Raw genomic sequence first — 19,604 nt, forward strand, 5'->3', positions numbered from 1 at the left:
GAACTTTGCACCTTCTGACTCAAAGGCAGGAATGGTACCACTAAGCTAAAGGCTCACTCCCTGTTCTTTAAGTTATGTGATAACAACAGTGACCAATCAAATGCTTCTCCGACCTCCACATTGTGAGCAAATAAGGTGGTCCAAAATCAAAGAGCTTAAGTATACAAGGGCTAAAGCACAATCTTGAACTTTACACTCTGCATAGTGTGTGTTCAAGCTGACCCATGGTCATAATTTGTCATTGGCCCTGGCAATAGAGGGTGTGCATCAAAACTAAGTGACTTCATAATTGTGGGAGGATGTCTGTACCAAGACCTACAAAAGGCTTTAAAATCTGTGCAAAATGCCATTCACATTTGCAATACACCATTCACAGTTGCAAACCTTTGTGATGAATTGCATAAATGCTTAAACATGATACAGCGGGTATCATCATAAACAGGGTCTCTGGGTTGAGTTGGATTTAAGATGATGTGCTGGCAAAGGAAAATGAGAACGGAGTTGATCCTCTCTAGCAGACTCCTCAATTCAGTACCTAAGGCATGCAGGTCTGCAGTACTCGAGACTATTATTGATGATTAACCAACCGTTCTGGTTTATTAATTAGACTTGGAAGGTAGACCTGCTGCAGGAGGCTGCGATTAATCCCACTCGGCTCTCTATCTCCGCAAACCACTGCCCTAATGGTTAAGGTGATTCCACATGGACCTACAGCAGCAAGCTTACCAGTACTCTCTGCTGGTAAGCTGTACGATTTTAGCTAGTTGAAGTCCAGCAGTACTCCTACTCGTACTTGGAAATTCCTAAGCCTTGGTTGTTGTCAACTTGGGCACAAGCTCTCCGGACTTGTAAGCGGACTGTGTTCCTACAGGGAGAGTGTGTACACCATATTAGTAGAAACTCTACCTTTGCTGCTGTCTGGGTTTCTCAGCTTGTTTTGGAGACTCTCAGCACAGTGTTGGGTTTCCACGCAACCAAATATTTGGTTGGCAAAATACAATGACTTGTCAAATCTGATTGGTACACGCAATACACCCATAAGGAAGAGCTGGACAGTATTTCTCACATTAGTCAGAACAAGATGAGCACAGTAAAATTAGGAAACCTCGTCAAGGCTGCGCTGGCACACGTTGGTAAGGACCCTCTTGCATTCCTCAGTGCAGTGTTTATTTGCACCAAAAGAGTGTTCGCACCGGTGGACACCAAGACATCATCTGCACAAAATGGAACCAAATTCTACATAAGCCCACCTTTACTTGTACGTCATGTTCTCTGCACCATTTTCACACTGTGTTTCCCTCTGAGACACCTACAGATTCCCTTTGGGGGGAAAAGGATTCAGGGAGTATCTGGCACCCTTCCCCAGACAATATACCAGTCAATCACAGCACACAGCATAACCAATTTGACTCCGAGTTGGCGAGAATGATGAGCGCCATCATCCTGCCGTAATGGGGCAGACAATCCCTCCACAACCTGTGGCTAATGTTCCCATTGACCTACAAGCAACTAGGAATCGGACTCTGCCAGGAAAGAGGAGGAAGATGATGACTAATTGCTCCGATACATTGTTGGGCCAAAGTTCCGATTACACAAAAGCATTTAACACGTGTTGCCCATTGCTTCAGTGTACTGGTTCCAGAATCCTTGACCCTGGAGTGGAACCCTTCCTCTGGATCTGCAGGAGATCCTATCAGGAATTAGTCATGGCTGCATTCTTATGGAACACGATCATAAAGGTCTGGGCCGATGTAAGCGAATTTATCAGCATGGATCTCATTGAGTTAGGAGGGCATACCACCACGCTCGTTGGACAAAATGAGTTCATCAAAGGGCTGCACAGCTACAAACAGTGTCTGAAACAGATTGCAGCATTTTAGGCTCCTTGCACCTGATTTGAGGACCAAATGCAGGCTGCCGCGCTACAGGAAGAGGCAGCAATCTGCCCTGTTGTAAGCATCAAAATCCATGGCTTTCGGTTTATTGCTCCACAGACTGGCATAACTGCATTTAGCGCCATTCCCCTGGGTACGGTAACGGTAGCATAGTAGTTATGTTACTGGACTAGTAATCCAGAGGCCTGGACTAATGATCCGGAGACGCGAGTTCAAATCCCACCACGGCAGCTGGGGAATTTAAATTCAGTTAAATAAATAAATCTGGAATAAAAAGCTAGCATCAGTAATGGTGACCATGAAACTATTGGATTGTCGTAAAAAAAAAACATCTGGTTCACTAATGTCCTTTTAGGGAAGGGAATCTGCCGTCCGTACCTGGTCTGGCCTTTGTGACTCCAGACCCACAGCAATGAGTTGTCTCCAAGACGACATGTCTGCTGATCGATGTTCAGAAGCAAGTCAACCCTTCATACCAGACTTGGTAATTCAATGTTTAAGACGGGCAGGTCCATGGTACTCCAGGGCACTGTTGGTGAAATGAGCATCCGGCTTGGCTGATTAATAGAATCTGTGAGGATAAACATGTCACTGGGAACTGGGATTCTTCCTACTCGGCTCCGGATAACCTTACTGACCAAGGCTGGAATGGATAGAGTGGTCCTAGCTAGTCGAGCAGTGGGAATTTTAATACTGTTTTGCCTTAGTGAGCTGTGCGGTTTTATCTGTTTGAAGTCCAGCAGTACCCCAACGTACATTTTGGGATCTCCAAGCCTTGGATCTGCCAACTTATGTCTAAGCTCTCTCTAGATTTGGATGTGTCCCAATGGAAAGTAAATATGTTCTCTATATATTGGGGGGAAAAAGAAATTCTGCAAGTGGGTGTAGATTTCACAGCGGCATGAATTGGAGGATATTAGCCATGGTGATGGGTTTCCTCATGTGTCAGACACTGCCCGACCCAAAATAAACATGGCAATAAGCAGAAGAAATATCCCACTGCTTTGCAGGCGGAATCGCCCTTCTCAGTTGGATGCAGAGAAGGACAGCGACTTGGGAGAGGGAATTATTAGCAGTGCCACAGCACTGTGGAGCAAGTAGTTACCCAGGGTGGGGAGAGTTGAGTTTTTTTAACCAGCTGGACATGACATGAGACGAGATCAAAAAGGATATCAAGGCATTTAAGATAGAAAGGAGTGAAAAATTGAGAAACTGGACAGACTAGCGGACAGCTTAATGTTCCTATATTCAGAAAGGGCGAGAACGAAACTTTATTGGCAGGAAGGATACTGGAATTTTTACTCAAAGATGTAATAGAAACGCATCTAGGAACCTGAAATATAATAAACAGTAGTCAGCGCGGATTTCGAAAGGGAAGGTCCTCTTGACCGAACTTATTGAATTCTTTGAAGACGTAACAGAGTAGACCAGTGTAAAGTGGTCGTCATTATCCATGGAATTTCAAAAGGCTTTTGATAAGGTACCACATAGAAACTCATGACTAAGGTCAGAGCATATGGAGTCAGAGGACAAGTAAGAGAATGACTAGCAAACTGGCTACAAAACAAAAAAAGTAGAGGTTAAAGGTCGTTGCTCAGACTGGCGGAAGGTGGGAAATGGTGTTCCACAGGGATCAATGCTGGGACCACTGTTCACTATTTACATAAATGATTTGGACTCCGGAATCTGAAGTACAATATCAGAATTTGCAGATGACACCAAATTGGGCCGTACAGTTAATACTGAAGAGGACTGCGACAAAATTCAAGAGGACGTTAACAAACTTGCAGAATGGGCATGTAAATGTCAAAAGAATCTCTATAGAAAAGTGAGGTGTTGTATTTTGGTACATCTACTACTCCTTGGAAAATAATGGGGTAGAGGCGCAAAGGGATCTACGGGTACAAATTCACAAATCATAAAGTAGCAGCGCAGATTAACAAGGCCATAAAAAGTGCAAACTAAACACGGGTTCATTTCTAGAGAGAGAATTTAAATGCAGAGAAGTTATGTTAAACCTTGGTTAGACCACACGACAGTGCACAGATCTGGTCGTCTTATTGCAAAAAGGATATAGAAGCACTGGAGAAAGTGTAAGTAAGATTTACAAGGGTGAACTGAGGGGGTACAGCTATCAGGAAAGACTGAACAGGCTGGGGCTCTCTGGAAAAGAGGAGACTTGAGAAATAACTTGCTCGAGGTCTCTCAAATTATGAAGGGGTTCGATAGGGTAGACGTAGGGAAAACGTTTCCACTTGTGGGGAGTCCAAAACTACGGGCCATGAGTATAAGATAGTCACTAATAAATCCAACAAGGAACTCGGGAGAAACTTCTTTACCCAGAGAGTGGTTAGAATCGAGAGGTTAGCCAGAAGTTATTGTTAATGTCAAAACCAACAGCGCAGGGAAAAAATAAAATTCAGGTATTGCAAAGAGTTCCAGGAATGAGGAGGTAGATTAAGAAGCAGGACTTCAAGGGTCATAATCTCAGAATTGCTACCAGTACCATGCGCCAGCTGGTGCAGGAAAAAACAGATTAAGGAAGTAAATTTGTGGCTAGAGGCATTGTGCAGAAGGGAAGGGTTCAAATTCAGGGGGCAGAAGTGAGCTGCGCTGACAGACCAAACTATACTTGGAACAGAGGCTGGGACCAATATACTTACTGAGAGATTAACTAGAACGGTGGGTGGTTTAAACTAATCTGGCAGGGGCAAGGAAAAGCAAGAGAGTGCAGTAGGCAGCTTGGAAGGGGAATTAAACGGGTGTGTATAAGAAGGTAGAAGTGTTGAAAGAGGACAGCTGTTGAAAACAGGATATGAAAAAAGAAATCGGGATGTGGAAAGGAAAAATTGCAGAACCAAGGGACTTTTTTTTTCAATCAACATGTTGCTGCTCCAATTTGACCTGGTGCTGGGTAATGAGATGGAACAAGTAGCCGACTTAAAAGTATGGGAAATTGTAGAAAGCAGTAACCAAAATATTCGGTTCAGTATAAGAATAGAAAAAGAAAAGTCAAGGCGCAGGGTTCTCAACTGGAAAACAGCAAATTATAACATGATAAAAATAAATTTTGCCCAGGGCAAGTGGAAGGAAAACTTGGCAAATAAAACTGTAGATCAACAATGGGATTTTTTTTACATGAGTGATTGGTAAGACACAAATTTAAATATATTCTGGTAAGGAGAAAAGGGAGGCTGGGCTTCCATCGGCAGTTAGTCTTCAATTATTGGTAAAATCCTAAAGTCAGTTATATCACATGAAATTGCAAAGCACTTGGAGAAGCAGGAGTTAATTTGGACCAGTCAGCACAGATTTCTGAAAGGCAAGTTGTGCTTGACAAATTTTATAGCATTCTATGGAGAAATGAAAGAGGATAAAGAAAATTGTGACGTGTTTATATGGATTTTCAAGAATATTTGATAAGATACCACGCAAGAGACTTGTGGCAAAAATAATGGCACATGGAGTTGAGGGGAATGTGCCCATGTAGAGCAGAGGTGTAGGGGTGAATGGAAGGTTTTTGAAGTGGAAAGCTGTAGTAAGTGATGTTCCACAAGGGGCTGCTATATACAGAAATGATCTGGGCTTGGCAATTGAGGGAACAATATTGAAATTTGCCGATGACACAAAATTGAGAACATGACATTACGATGAGGATTGTGACAAACTTCAGGAGGACGTAACTAGGATGGCAGGTACTTGGCAGTCCCTTGACAATCGAGTAAGATTGTTTCTCAGCACAGAAAAGAGTTTTAAGATTGGCCACGTCTTTGGCGAGCATTTAGATAGTTGTTTAAACCAATCCTAGAGAGATATTTTACCACAAAGTTGACAAAGACAATCCAGTTGATGGTGTAGTCGCAGCAGACTGACATTTCCTCTGTCTATGTTTCTCCTCCTCTTTGATAATCCTAGCTTCTTCAAAGTAATTTCTCCATGCCTGCATACAGATCGTCACAGTTTGCTGTCTTTGATGGTTTCCTCCCATGTATTGATGTTAATATCACATTTCTTCAGGTTTGAATTTCAAACTATCTTTCAAGCCGCCAACAATTTATTGGCCAGAATTCAGTTCCGAATGAAGTTGTTTTGGGAGTCTGGAGTCATCCATCCATTTGATATACGTGGTCAGAGCAGCGAAGTTGAGTTTTGATGACTGTGGCTTCAATACTGGTACAATCGGTTTTTGAGAGGACAAACGCATTGGTTTTATGATTATCCCAGTGAATGTGAAGGATTTTGCGTAGGGAACGTTGGTGGAAGAGCTCAAGAGTCTTGCGATGCCTCTGTAAGTAACCCAGGATTCGGAGCCATAGACTAGGGTTTAGAGAAAAACTGACTTGTAGATCATCCAGTCCTTTTCCGTTTTAGACACTGGTCCTCCGCTGGAAAAAGTTGCTGAGGCACTGTTAATGCAGTGCTGAATCTCCTCATCGATGTTTGCATTCTTTGGTAGACAGCTACAAAGGTATGCAAAGTAGTCTACATTCACTATAATCGCTCCGAAATGGTTATTGATGGGGGAGAAGGCAGAGTACTAGATGCAAGTTGATAAACACTTTGTTTGGAAACATTAATCGAGAGTTCAAATAGATTCTAGGCTTCAAAAAAGCTGTTTAGGATCGTTTGAAGTTCGCTGGGAGAAAGCCACAATTGTACAGTCATCAGCATACTGAAAATCAATGATGGTGGTGGCAAGAACTTTCATCTTTGCCTGCAAGTGCCTTGGATTGAAAAGCTTGCCATCTAGTACTTGATTTCTACGCAGCAGGATAGATTGACAGAAGCTCGAGATAGAAATGCTGGAAGGAAACTAGCAAAACGGATAGGTGCAATGACTCCTCCTTGTTTTACTCCAGTTTTGATGGGGAAGGATTCAGATTGAGACTCACTGTAAGGTATTCTTCCTTTCATGTTGTCATTAAGTTGTCTTACAATTGAGACAAACTTTCGGGGGCAACCAAACTTCCATAGAACCTTTTTGTTCACTGAATCGTAAGCCTTGGCAAGATCGATAAATGCCATATATAAATCACCAGTACTGCTCTTGCCACTTTTCTTGTAACTGACGTGTGGAAAATATGTCGTTAGTACCCCTACGGTTTCAGGCAGAATCTTTTGAGTGCAAGCCGGCGGTTAAGCAGAATTCTAGATAGTTTTCCCAGCTATTGAAAGTAGTACAATACCATGACAATTGCCAGAATCTGATTTCTCACCTTTTTTCTTCTAGATGGTTACAAAATTTGCATCTTTAGGAACTTGGGGTCTTCCTCCTGCTGCCAAATTCTTTGCAGAAGAAGGTGGAGATTGTTGGGAAGCACTTCGCTCTGACTCTTGCACATTTCACTTGGGAACCCATCTGGTCCAGCAGCTTTATTGTTACATATCTGCTCGATCGCTCTTTGTACTTCCCCGAGGGGTACTGATCGGTTCGAGTAGATAGCTTTAACGGCACTGAAAAATTCTCATGTCTCCTGACGATCAGCATAGTCTTGGATTTTTTGGGGCTTTCTTTATCCACCAATTATTCTCTTTTGGACGCAGTTTACTGTTGACGGTAGTATTCTATCTTCGCCCATAAGTTAGGATGGTTCTGCCAATTAATGAACGCATAGCGCTTACAGATGATGGGATCTTTAATTTGCTGGTCATTTTCAGCGAACCAATCTTTATGCTTTCTCCTGGAAAAGTAGATAGTTTGTTGGCATACTGACATGAAAGTAGCTTTTAGCAGCTCTCATTGATCATTGATAATGCCTTGTCCAACTGGGTTCGATGCGAGGCTCTGCCCATCGCGTTCTTGGAACTCTTGCATCCTCAGCTTCTAGAGGTTTCACATTTAGCTTTCTCCCTGACTTCGGGTGTTTGCAAGGCTTGTAAAAATATTTGTAAAGATAGCTTTTTCCTGGTGAGTCTGGGCTCAGTCCATCAGTCACTTCAACCACACACAACCCTACTGATCAGAACATCCTGGCAATCCCTTGATCGAACAAAGGTATAATTGATTAAATGACAACGCTTTGGTCTTGAATACATCCATGATTTATTTTTATCACTGCCCAAATACAGTGCTGGTGATAATTAGCCCATGTTCAGCATATTTTTTGGGGCAAAGGAGACCACTCGAGTTGAAATTTCAAACACCACCTTTAGCAATGGCACCGCACCACAGATCTGCATCCTTGCCAACTCTTGCGTTGAAATAGCCCATTAGGATAATTTTGTCATCTTTGTGAATTGATGATGTTCAGTTCAGAGTAGCAGTTCTCCTTCACTTCGTCCTCGCATCAATCATTGGGACATATGCACTAATAACTACAGCATGACGAGCTTTTGTTGGTGGAATACAGAGCGTCATGTTGAATCTTTTATACCAGCAGGCATTTCTGCTAGATGAATAGCCAGTGAAGACTTAATAGTAAAGCCCACACCAAACAATCAGCGATCACTAGCCAATTTTTCCTTTCAGAAGGTATGACCAGTGCTATGTTCTATCAGGTGTCCTTCATCTGGTAGTCTTCTCTTATACCAACATTGTATCTGGATAGTTTCCTTGCAGTAAGTGCAGTTTTGAGTTTGGATCCATCATATTCAAGTCTATTAGGTTTCTAATATTTCATGTTCCAACAGTCAAGGGTTTGTACTTATTTTTGCTTTGACCGCTAGTATGGGTGACCTTGCTGGCTGTGGTTACCCAGCCAAGTTGACCAAGGTAAACTATTTTTAGGGCGCCTTTCTTAGCCCACTCCCTGTACATGATGAGCAGAGCAGATCCTAAACAGGGCTGCTCAGTTATACGAGCTGTTGTCGGATTGCGCTGCCTCCTTGAAATCCCAGCACAAAATGACCAGTGGGTCATACCGTCTGTGCGTAGGCTTGTGACCGAAGACTCCCAGTATTCACCTATGCTTGTCCCGTCGCCATTTACACATCACCACAGGCCATTAGGAAAAAGAAAAAGAGCAAACGCTGCAAAGAAAATGAAAAGCTGAGAAACGCCTGCACATGATATTTTTGTAGGGGAGAAGCAGGTGCACAGCCACAACCTCACCGAGGATGGATCAGATTCTCAGCGCCCCGACTCCAAGGAGGGGTCACTGCTCGACTGCCATGCACACTTCCCACGCCCGCCCGCCAAGAGCCCCTCTCCCTTCTGTATCATAGAATCCTACAACACAGAAGGAGGCCATTCAGTCCATGCAGTCTGTGCTGGCTCTTTGAAAGAGCTCTCCAATTAGTCCCACTCCCCTGCTCTTTCCCATAGCCCTGCAAATGTTTCCTTTTCAAGGATATATCCAATTCCCTTTTGGAAGTTACTATTGAATCTGCTTCCACCATCATTTTAAGTCGTGCATTCCAGATTATAAATCACTGTGTAAAAGAATTTGTCCTCCTTGCCCCCCTGGGTGTTTTGTGTATTTCCCCGACAGAAACCTAACAGGATTGGCAGATGCAACACAAAGTAGAAAAAATACAAAATAATACATTGTGGAAGTAAGAATAAGAAACCGAAATACACCTTAAATGATAACATTTTAAATAGAGCAGAAGGGCTTAGTATGCAGATATACAGGCCATTAAAGGTGTAGAAACATAAACATCGAAGATAGGAGCAGGAGTAGGCCATTGGGCCCCTCGAGCCTGCTCCGCCATTCAATGAGATCATGGCTGATCATCCAAATTCAGTACCCTGTCCCTGCCTTCTCCCCATATCCCTTGATCCCTTTAGCCTTAAGAAATATATCCAACTCCTTCTTGAATATATTTAATGAACTGGCCTCCACCGCCTTCTGTGGTAGAGTGTTCCACAGGTTCACCACTCTCTGGGTGAAGAAATTCCTCCTCATTTCTGTCCTAAATGGCTTACCCTTTATCCTTAGACTATGTCACCTGGTTCTGGACTCCCCGACCATCGGGAACATCCTGCATCTAGTCTGTCCAGTCCTGTCAGAATTTTATAAGTTTCAATGAGATCACCCCTCATTCTTCTAAACTCCAGCGAGTACAAGCCCAATCAACCCAATCTCTCCTCATACGTCATTCCTGCCATCCCAGGTATCAGCCTGGTGAATCTTCGCTGAACTCCTTCTATGGCAAGAACATCCTTCCTCAGGTAAGGCAACCAAAACTGCACACACTACTCAAGATGTGGTCTCACCAAGGCCCTGTACAACTGCAGCAAGACATCCTTGTTCCTGTACTCACTCTCTCGCTACGAAGGCCAACATACCATTTGCCTTCTACCTATTGCACCTGCATGCTTGCCTTCAGCGACTGGTGCACAAGGACACCCAGGTCTCGTTGCACTTCCCCTTCTCCCAATCTATTGTCGTTCAGATAATAATCTGCCTTCCTGTTTTTGCCACCAAAGTGGACAACCTCACATTTATCCACGTTATATTGCATCTGCCATGTTTCTGCCCAATCACCCAACCTGTCCAAATCATCCTGGAGTTTCTCGACATCCTCCTCACAGCACACACGCCCACCCAGCTTTGTGTCGTCTTCAAATTTGGAGATATTGTATCTAGTTCCCTTGTGTAGATGAACAAGATGAGGCCATTACAAAAAAAAAGACAAATGGGATACTTGGTTTTGTATCTGGAAACGAGATGAAAGCAAGGAGGTAATGTTGAACAGTGTTCAGTGCCATTCACAATTCCTAGATAATGAAGCAGTCCATGCCTGCATGCAACAAGACCTGGATGACGTTCAGGCTTGGGCTGATAAATGGTAGGTAACATTCACACCACAGAGGTGCCAGGCAATGACTATCTCCAACAAGCAAGAGTCTAACCACCGCCCCATGACATACAACGGCATTACCGTCGCCGAATCGCCCATCAACATCCTGGGGGTCACCATTGACCAGAAACTTAACTGGACCATCACATAAATACTATGGCAATAAGAGCAGGTCAGAGGCTAGGTATTCTGCGGCGAGTGTCTCACCTCCTGACTCCCCAAAGCCTTTCCACCATCTACAAGGCACAAGTAAGGAGTGTGATGGAATACTCTTCACTTGCCTGGATGAGTTCACTTGCCTGGATGAGTGCAGCTCCAACAACACAAGAAGCTCGACACCATCCAGGACATAGCAGCCCGCTTGATTGGCAACCCATCCACCACCTTAAACATTCATTCCTTCCACCATCGGCACACCGTGGCTGCAGTGTGTACCATCTACAAGATGCACTGCAGCAACTCGCCAAGGCTTCTTCGACAGCATCTCCCAAACCCACGACCTCTTCCACCTAGAAGGACAAGGGCAGCAGGCGCATGGGAACACGACCAGCTCCATGTTCCCCTCCAAGTCACACACCATCCTGACTTAGAAGTATATCGCCGATCCTTCATTGTCGCTGGGTCAAAATCCTGGCACTCCCTCCCTAACAGCACTGTGGGAGCACCTTCACCACACGGACTGCAGCGGTTCAAGAAGGCGGCTCACCACCACCTTCTCGAGGGCAATAAAAACGATTTTTTTTAAAATGTACAGAACCGTGGGCCACAGATTGATTATTGTGTGCAATTTTAGACAACCCATTATCAAAAGGATATAAAGGCAATAGGAAAAAGTGCCGTGTAAATCTACTAGAATGGTACCAGGAATGATGGGTTACAGTTATGAGGAGAGACTTGTGCCAATTTTTTAGGCCTTCACTGGGTCCCAATTAGTACCTTGATTTAGCTCTGAGATGCTAAACCGAGGCCCTGTCTGCTCTTTCAGGTGGACGTAAAAGATCCCATGGCACTATTTTGAAGAAGAGCAGGGGAGTTCTCCCCAGTGTCCTGGGCCAATATTTATCCCTCAACCAACATCACTAAAACAGATTACCTGGTCATTATCACATTGCTGTTTGCAGGAACTGTGCGCAAATTGACTCGCGTTTCCTACATTACAACAGTGACTGCACTTCAAAAAGTACTTCATTGGCTGTAAAGTACTTTGGGACGTCCGGTAGCTGTGAAAGGTGCTATAGAAATGCAAAAAAAAATGTCTTTACTCACTATCTGAACTACTTTAAATGCTTGAGTTTCTTGCATGGAAAGCAGCACTGTTGTTCATGATTGTTTCAATTCACAGTTAGTGAACTGCAAGGCTTATTTTGGATTAGCTGTATATGATTTTACATTCTGACAGGGAATGCCTTGGGACTCTGGCATTTTATCTGCGATTGCTTCCCACTTCTATTTAGGCCAGGAAACTTTTATGTCTCATTGTTTTATCTGCTGCTATATGAGTCAGAACAAGAATGTTCTCTCCTTCACATATATGCTCACAAACCCCAGTTATATCTCATGCAGCAATTTAGACAGTCTTGACAGTTACTCATTTCTTATGGATCAAGAACTAAAAACGAATGGATGGTTGAGTGTTTCCTACACAGCTACCATCCATTGAGGCCCTGTCTGGTGGTTGAGGTGGGTGTTAAAAGGTCCCCTGATGTCTGGGCAACATTCCTCCCTCAATCAACAACACCACAAACAGAATAACACATAATTTGTCTCTGCTGTTTGTGAGGTCTTGCTGTGTGCAAAATGGCTTCTATGTTTTCATACATAGGTACTTCAAAGTAATTCATTGTATGTGAAAATATTTGGGATGTTTGAGTGACATGACAAAGCACTATATAAATACAAGTTATTTTAATCTTGCAAGGAAGAACGTTAGTTTATCTGTTTCACGGCTGCTTCCTGGGCATTTCTCAATCAGTTTCAAATTATAGCAAATCCAAGATTAGCACTTCTCTCAAATTTACTAAACAGGACTGTCTAAGTTTAACTACCAAGAATGGCAACAACTTTGGCAGATTGATGCTGACAGCTGGTGGTGTGGCTCTGATGCAGGGGCTTCCCCCCCCCCCCCATCCTAAATCTCTACCACTTGGGGATGCTTCTGTGGTATGTGGAGGAATGCAGATGAAGATGGTTGATTGCCTACCTGGTAGGATCATCTTCATTCTTTGTGTATCCTCCAGTCACCTGAATTCCTCACAGCACCAGGGACCCGGGTTCAAATCTGGCCTCGGGCAACTGTCTGTGTGGAGTTTGCACATTCTCCCTGTGTCTGCGTGGGTTTCCTCCGGGTGCTCCGGTTTCCTCCCATAGTCCAAAGATGTGCGGGTTAGGTTGATTTGGCTATGATAAATTGACCCTTAGTGTTAGGGGATTAAATACGTGGGGTTACGGGGATAGGGTGGGATATGTGTCGGTGCAGGCTCGATGGGCCGAAATGGCCTCTATCTGCACTGTCGATTCTGTGATATATTGGTGGTGGAAGGGAAAGTAGAATTGTGGTTCGGTCGATCCATTTTGGCTTCAGGTCTAAATGAATTGGTGCAATTGTGCAAGCCCTTGGGTTTTATACAATCTGGAAGTAAGAGATAACCTGCAGCACCACCTATCTGTAACGTCATGACAACATTTTCATGTGATTGTCCGGCATGTGGTTTCCTCAGAACCTATCAAGTTAGGCTATGCTCCTACAGTATGTGAAGGATGAACATCATTCGACCAGTGAAGATGATCCTACCAGGTAGGTAATCTATCTTGACCACCTCCTCCTTTCTCTCTACTTCCTCTCCGCTAGGCCTGGTTTCCCTTTCATTGGCATCCAATCAGCAGTACTCTACCTCAATTGTAGGGCAATTACATGTATTTTCACGTTAATTGATGGTGAGACACAGCCCCTTACTCATTTTGACAAACTTCTCAATTCAGTGGGAAATTAATGAGACCCCTTCACCATGTGATAGGGATGTATTGAAACATGTTTTAACTTGGTGTGTTGTACAGTTTGAAAAGATTTTGAGTACCAACCAGTAGTGAGCATTTAAATTTGGCTGATGGCGCCAGGATTAATACCCGGAGTGGGAAATCTGCTGATTTGACTGGCCAGAGACACATTCAATGGATACATCGTCTGAGCAGGTTGAAAAACCCAATATACCAAGTCTCTCAAATCTGCTGATCAGGCTGAAGTTCGATAGAACTATGTTTTAATAGTCTTTAATCCCACCCCCTCCCCCAGGGATAATAGCAATCCCTTTAAGATTTTACAAATTGTGCAAAACGCCAAGTTTCACAACAGAACAGCTACAACTCTATATCCTCCCCTGGACACTTACTTACACAGTTTCTGACTGACCATTTATTTAATAATACGCTTTTAAAGCCAAGTGACAATTAAACTTGTTAGCTGCTTCTCATGTGATGGGCTCAATTTAAAAAAATTTCCATCATATTAGCTGCCTGTTGGAAAAAGGTTGACTAATGATTGATAGCAATAGTATTCTCTAAGGCATATAAGAATTTTTGATTTTGAAATGCTTCTAGGAAAAGTTCTAAGGAGCTGCATTTTGAACAGTTTTACCAGAATCTTTCTCTTTGTAGATTTGGATAAATTTGCAGCCGATGATATCATGGATCCCATTGCCAAGGCAAAAATGGTGGCATTGAAGGGGATTAAAAAGGTCATGGCACAAGGAAACATCACTGTAGCACCAGGGATGAATAGGTAGGTTTTAACACCATTGTTTTCATTGATTCTGTGCAGAATAATAGGAAATACAAAGATTTAGGTAGGGGTAATCCAGACAAATGAAAATACTGTGTAATTATATAATCCAGAATGGGAATTGTGTATTGGTGAAAATCAGGTTTAAACTTAAAAGAATTTTGCAGTTTTTTAATTTTAAAATTAACAATCTAGCCGAAGAAAAGTCACTTGTCAGATGTTCATGATTAATCGGTATTCCTTTTTCTAATTGATGTTTAGACAGCAAGTTTCATTGTTGGCACAGAGGTTGGCTGGGGCTCCAGGAGCAAATGAGGCCCAGACTAAATTGCCACCTGGAAACAGTCAGGTATGTCAGACTCTTTAAAAGTGGCTCGCTCATGTAGCCAGCTTTTATAATAAGTAAATGTGGAATTTTATTTGTGGTGCAGCACTGACCATGGAACCTGGTATCTTGCAGGAGGGTTTGAGAGTCACTATTCTGATGCTTTTGGTAATCGTGTACTCTAGGCCAAAAGGTACAGAGAAAGAATATACAATGAAAGAGGAATACTAATATAATAGGGGAGAGCGGGGATATGCACAGGAACATTTGGCGGCATCTAAGCGTGCATTGTGGTCTCTCAATTCTCCTTTACTGCTGTTCATAATTTTTCAACAAGCCAGAGGAAGGAGACAAAAGAATCACAATTCTGCTTTTGGTGGCGGGGGGGGATTACATTTCCATTTCTTCATCCAAAGCATGATCTGCATGCTTTTGTTCCTTTCCTCCTGGTTCCTTTTTTCCAGCAACCATGTTTCCCTCGGCAACCACCTTTTCTGCAAGCCAGGTACTCTCCTAGAAGGGGAAAATTAGAGAATGAGTCACCCCAGAAATTATGGAAAGTGCTTATGGCTACTCTACCAAATAAGTACTGGTAGAGGTCTAACCTCTGAAAACACATTGACTCAGGGTTCTAACACATCTTGTAGTTTAGTTATCAGAATCTGCTTCATTCAGTTGAAGTTTAAAATGTATTATTCCTCACACATTCTATATATAGTTGTGTGTTGTAACTATTTAACTTGGTTCAATCCTAAATTGGAGTATGATTCCTTTAAAAAGTATTCGCCCCGCTTGTGGCCACCTGACATGCCTTTGAGTCTGTTTCCCACTCCGTTGATCAAGCCCATCTTGGTCATTTATGTGCCTTCATTATATATTAAATATTGTTGCTTCCTCCCGATCTAAAAATTGAATTTGGGGAATGCTACATTGAACCAGGTTGTATAAGCTGTCCATTCCTAATGATGTGAAAGCAGTCTATTCTCCGTATCTAGAAATGGTTGTCCTATTTCTGGCGAGACTGGGATAGAACTACCTCTAACTGAGAAGAGGGATCTGAGATATTTAACAGGCATTTGCGAGAAACTGGAATGGGGAAGCCAATGCATATTGGCATGACGATTAATTAAAGGACTTGGATACAGATTGAGCAGCAGCATAAGCAAAAAATTAAGAGGAGCATTAAAAGTTGCGTTGAAGTCATGTGGTAGAAGCATGGAGGAAGGATCAGAAGTAAGTGGGACAAGGGGGAAAGATTGGAGGCAGAACTAAATGGAGGGGAGGATCTGAGCTATGGAGTGGGTGGGGTGGAGGGAGCACCATCATTGTCTTTACCTCAATTAATGAAATTTCAGGATTGAGAAACAGTCTTAACACAAGAAGACATGTAGGAACTCTGAGCTTTAATTGGAGAAAATTTAAAACTAAACAGTAGCGTCCACTCCTAGATAATTTCCTTTTTTGTTTTCAAGGTAAAGGACGTCACTGGTGGGGAGTAGAACGCTTTTCCACTTTGGGCTTGCAGTGTTGCCATCGAGCAACGCCACAAGCCAAATATAGAGTAAACCTCCCTCCACTCTGTCCCCAACAATGTGGCTTAACTGCAATTTCAGAAGAGTACCTCGTATTGCACCAGCCACTCTCTTTTATAGCTTTTAAATGAGATTGTCGATTTCGTGCTGAACCGTGGACCGTTTTATTCTGTGGTCTCACGTCCACTGGGAACTGGTCAAGGTTGCCCAAATTATTTTAACTTGGTACCCTTACAGCCGAGAGAGAACTTGCATTCCATCAGTTTGGTTCAATCCCAGTTGTCAGAGGAAGACCCTCTGCCTTCCAGTCCTTTGCTCACTCGGGAAGGTAAGGTGGCTATTCAGGCATTTAAAACTTGCTCGAAGGGCATGTGCTCAAAAGAAAAGTTGATGTTGAGCCCTGTAGTGCGATGGAGAACTGATCAACATGGAAGGGATGAAGGTTTACCTGTAAATCTATCATTTTGGCCCAGCAAGCATCTTGAATTTTTCACCAATCTGAAAATTTATAACATTGGAAACATATAAAAAGTTAATCAATTTGGAATCAAATGCTTATTCTTGCTCATAGATTTGCATGCACAGTGTTGCAAATCCCACCTGGAGTCATTCCATACCATCTCCAAACTACCCTGAGTTCTTCCTCATCCACAGTTTTCTAAGCTGCTGGGTTTTTAATTTCTACTGTATTTTGCTAATTGCATGTCACATACAGTTGAAGAGCCAAAACAGTAACAGCTCATGATAAAAACGTTATTGAGGAAGGACTTTGCCAGCAATAACTCGGGATAGTGCCGTAAGGTTGGGGGTGGGGGGGGGGAAGAGAGAGACAATGGCACAGGGGAGAGAAACCGTGGCATGTGAGGAGAGAGACGGTTGCAGGGGAAAAAAGACAGCACACAGTGGCATGGCAGCGGGAGAGAGGCAGGCTATGGTGTGGGGCAAGAGAGAGACACTAGTGATATCAGACAGATACAAATTGTGTAGGGGAAGAGGAAAAAAGAAAAAGACTTGCTTTTCTATAGCGCCTTTCACGACCACTGGACGTCCCAAAGTGCTTTACAGCCAATGAAGTGCTTTTTGAAGTGTAGTCACTGTTGTAATGTGGGAAATGCGGCAGCAAATTTGTGCACAGCAAGCTCCCACAGACAGCAATGTGACAATGACCAGATAATCTGTTTTAGTGATGTTGGTTGAGGGATAAATATTGGCCAGGACACCGGGGAGAACGCTCCTGCTCTTCTTCGAAATAGTGCCATGGGAGCTTTTACGTCCACTTGAGAGAGCAGACGGGGCCTCGGTTTAACGTCTCCTCCGAAAGACGGCACCTCCGACAGTGCAGCACTCCCTCAGCACTGCACTGGAGTCTCAGCCTAGATTTATGTGCTCAAGTCCCTGGAGTGGGACTTGAACCCACAACCTTGACTCAAAGGCGAGTGTGCTACCCACTGAGCCACAGCTAATACTCAGAGAAAAATAGAGATTTTTTTTAAATATACAGACGACTGAATTGTACAGTTTTTGGTAATATAGTTATAATGGTGCTTGAGAAAAACGCTAATGAAGGCGGGCTTAAAAAAAACCCAAAATATTTTGCTCTACAGCTTTAAGGGTTTCATTCATCTAAATTTAGATGTTCCCAGCACTAACCCCTTGTAAGAGAGTGATGGCCAAACTTTAATGGTGCTTGGTAACCCATTTAAAACATCTTCGCGGCCTCTTCAACTGTGTCTTCTCTGCAGGGCTTCTTGTTCACCACTTTTTACTGTAGTACTTCTGGTTGGTGTCTATGCTGAGTTTCAATATCTTGCCACACCCAGATCTGGGCCAGTGCTTGGGGCCCAGCTTTGGGTCTTGGACTGCTTCCGGTCTGCTTCTCCAGCAGTGCTCTAGCCTCCGTCTCCCAGGTAAACGCTGCCACAGCCCAGTCTTCCTCCATTGTACCTACCCCCAGACTTCCACACCCCAGTCCACTACACTGGTCCCATATCCCAATTGTGCATCCAGTTCTTTGGTGCTTTGTGCTGCAAGCCCTCTCCTAGACAACTCACAGATTGCATTGTCCCCTAGTTCCCTCACCCAGACGACCAGCTTCCTGAGTCTTCCCATTGGTCAGACTCTCTTTTTTCTCCCTCCCTTTGAGTTCGCTCACCTTTGTCTGCCACTCCTTGAGTTGTCCCATGCCCCAGGACCACCCCTCCTTCATGAGTGCTGCCAGAGCCACGCCAACCTCAGAATCTCGCCAAGAATTCCCAGACCCCAGTGCTCTTAACCATTAAACCCAATTACAGTACTTTTGGATCCAGCTGTTGTCCCATTCCCTGTCGGGCCCACCTGCTCCCTTTCACAATCCAACCGTAGCACCTTACCGCTTGTCTGCCCCCTCCCCCAATCCAAATTCCTCCTGGCCTGACCCTCCGCCCCACCTTCTCTCTCAACAACCCATGTTGCAGCACCTCTCCAACAGCCTCTTCCCATCCCCATCTCCATGCTCCTATGTTGCTTCCCATATTCCTGCATACCCTGGGCCTTTTTTAAAAATAATAAAAAGGTGGTATTAAAAGGTGAATATTGAATAAATCAGTAAAGAGACATTGGGGACATACACAGGAGAGACTTGCAGAAAGAGTGAGACAAACAGTAGAAAATCAGAGTTGCACAGTGATGAGGAAAAGCGTGTTGCAGCTATAGCGAGAGAAAAGGGGTGGAAGATGAAGATGGTGCTAAACAAAGAATTCGAGAATGGAAAGAAGCAGAGAACTGTATCGAAGAGCAATCCTTAATGCAGTTGTACAGCTAAACATTACCGATATTAATTCTGAATATCTGTGTTTGAATGTGTGTAAACTGATTTCACATCAGTCTGAATCCTTTAATGATTGTAAAGTTTTCTATTTACCAGCAGGAGGCTAATAGTGACCAGGTGCAGACTCGGCCAAATCCACCAACCTTTGTCCAAGGCTTTATCAGTAAGTCTTCAGCTTACTTTATTCGTGAACTGAATGTGTGGCTGTTGGAGGTTTTGCTGTTCAGACCTTATATAAAATCAAGATTTAATGTTGATATAGTACTGTATGACTAAGCATGTTCATTTGGAAAATGGCAGCTTTTGTTTCAGCCAGAAGAATATGAGAGCCTCATGTTTGAGTAGCTGACGCACCATATCTTTGTACTCGCCTGTAATCTTCTACTTTGTTACTAGCTTTGGTCTATTGCAGCTCTTGCATACTCTTCTAAATTTTTAGAATTAATTTCCTCCAGTTAAAGTTTCACTTGTCAAAAACTTGTACCTTAACTTTTGCAAGTTTCAAAAAGGTGCTACTTGCTCGATG

The 19,604-nt window shown here is 43.4% G+C and overlaps 1 protein-coding gene across 11 annotated transcripts in view; it reads left to right on the plus strand.

Moving 5' to 3' along the window:
* kmt2d (lysine (K)-specific methyltransferase 2D) overlaps nucleotides 1-19,604 on the plus strand; it is a 239,566-nt gene that overhangs the window by 158,460 nt on the left and 61,502 nt on the right. For 9 of the 11 annotated variants that reach the window (XM_085972785.1, XM_085972784.1, XM_085972778.1 and 6 more), the window contains 3 exons: nucleotides 14,292-14,415; nucleotides 14,677-14,764; nucleotides 19,175-19,241. In XM_085972785.1, the coding sequence (XP_085828911.1) occupies nucleotides 14,292-14,415; nucleotides 14,677-14,764; nucleotides 19,175-19,241 (279 nt within the window). The remainder of the gene's footprint in view (nucleotides 1-14,291; nucleotides 14,416-14,676; nucleotides 14,765-19,174; nucleotides 19,242-19,604) is intronic. The other 2 variants (XM_085972782.1, XM_085972789.1) reach the window with 1 other exon arrangement.

The sequence above is a fragment of the Somniosus microcephalus genome, chromosome 33 (assembly GCF_052327205.1).
Source record: "Somniosus microcephalus isolate GS21.2 chromosome 33, FLI_Smic_1.0, whole genome shotgun sequence".
Taxonomy (NCBI): domain Eukaryota; kingdom Metazoa; phylum Chordata; class Chondrichthyes; order Squaliformes; family Somniosidae; genus Somniosus; species Somniosus microcephalus.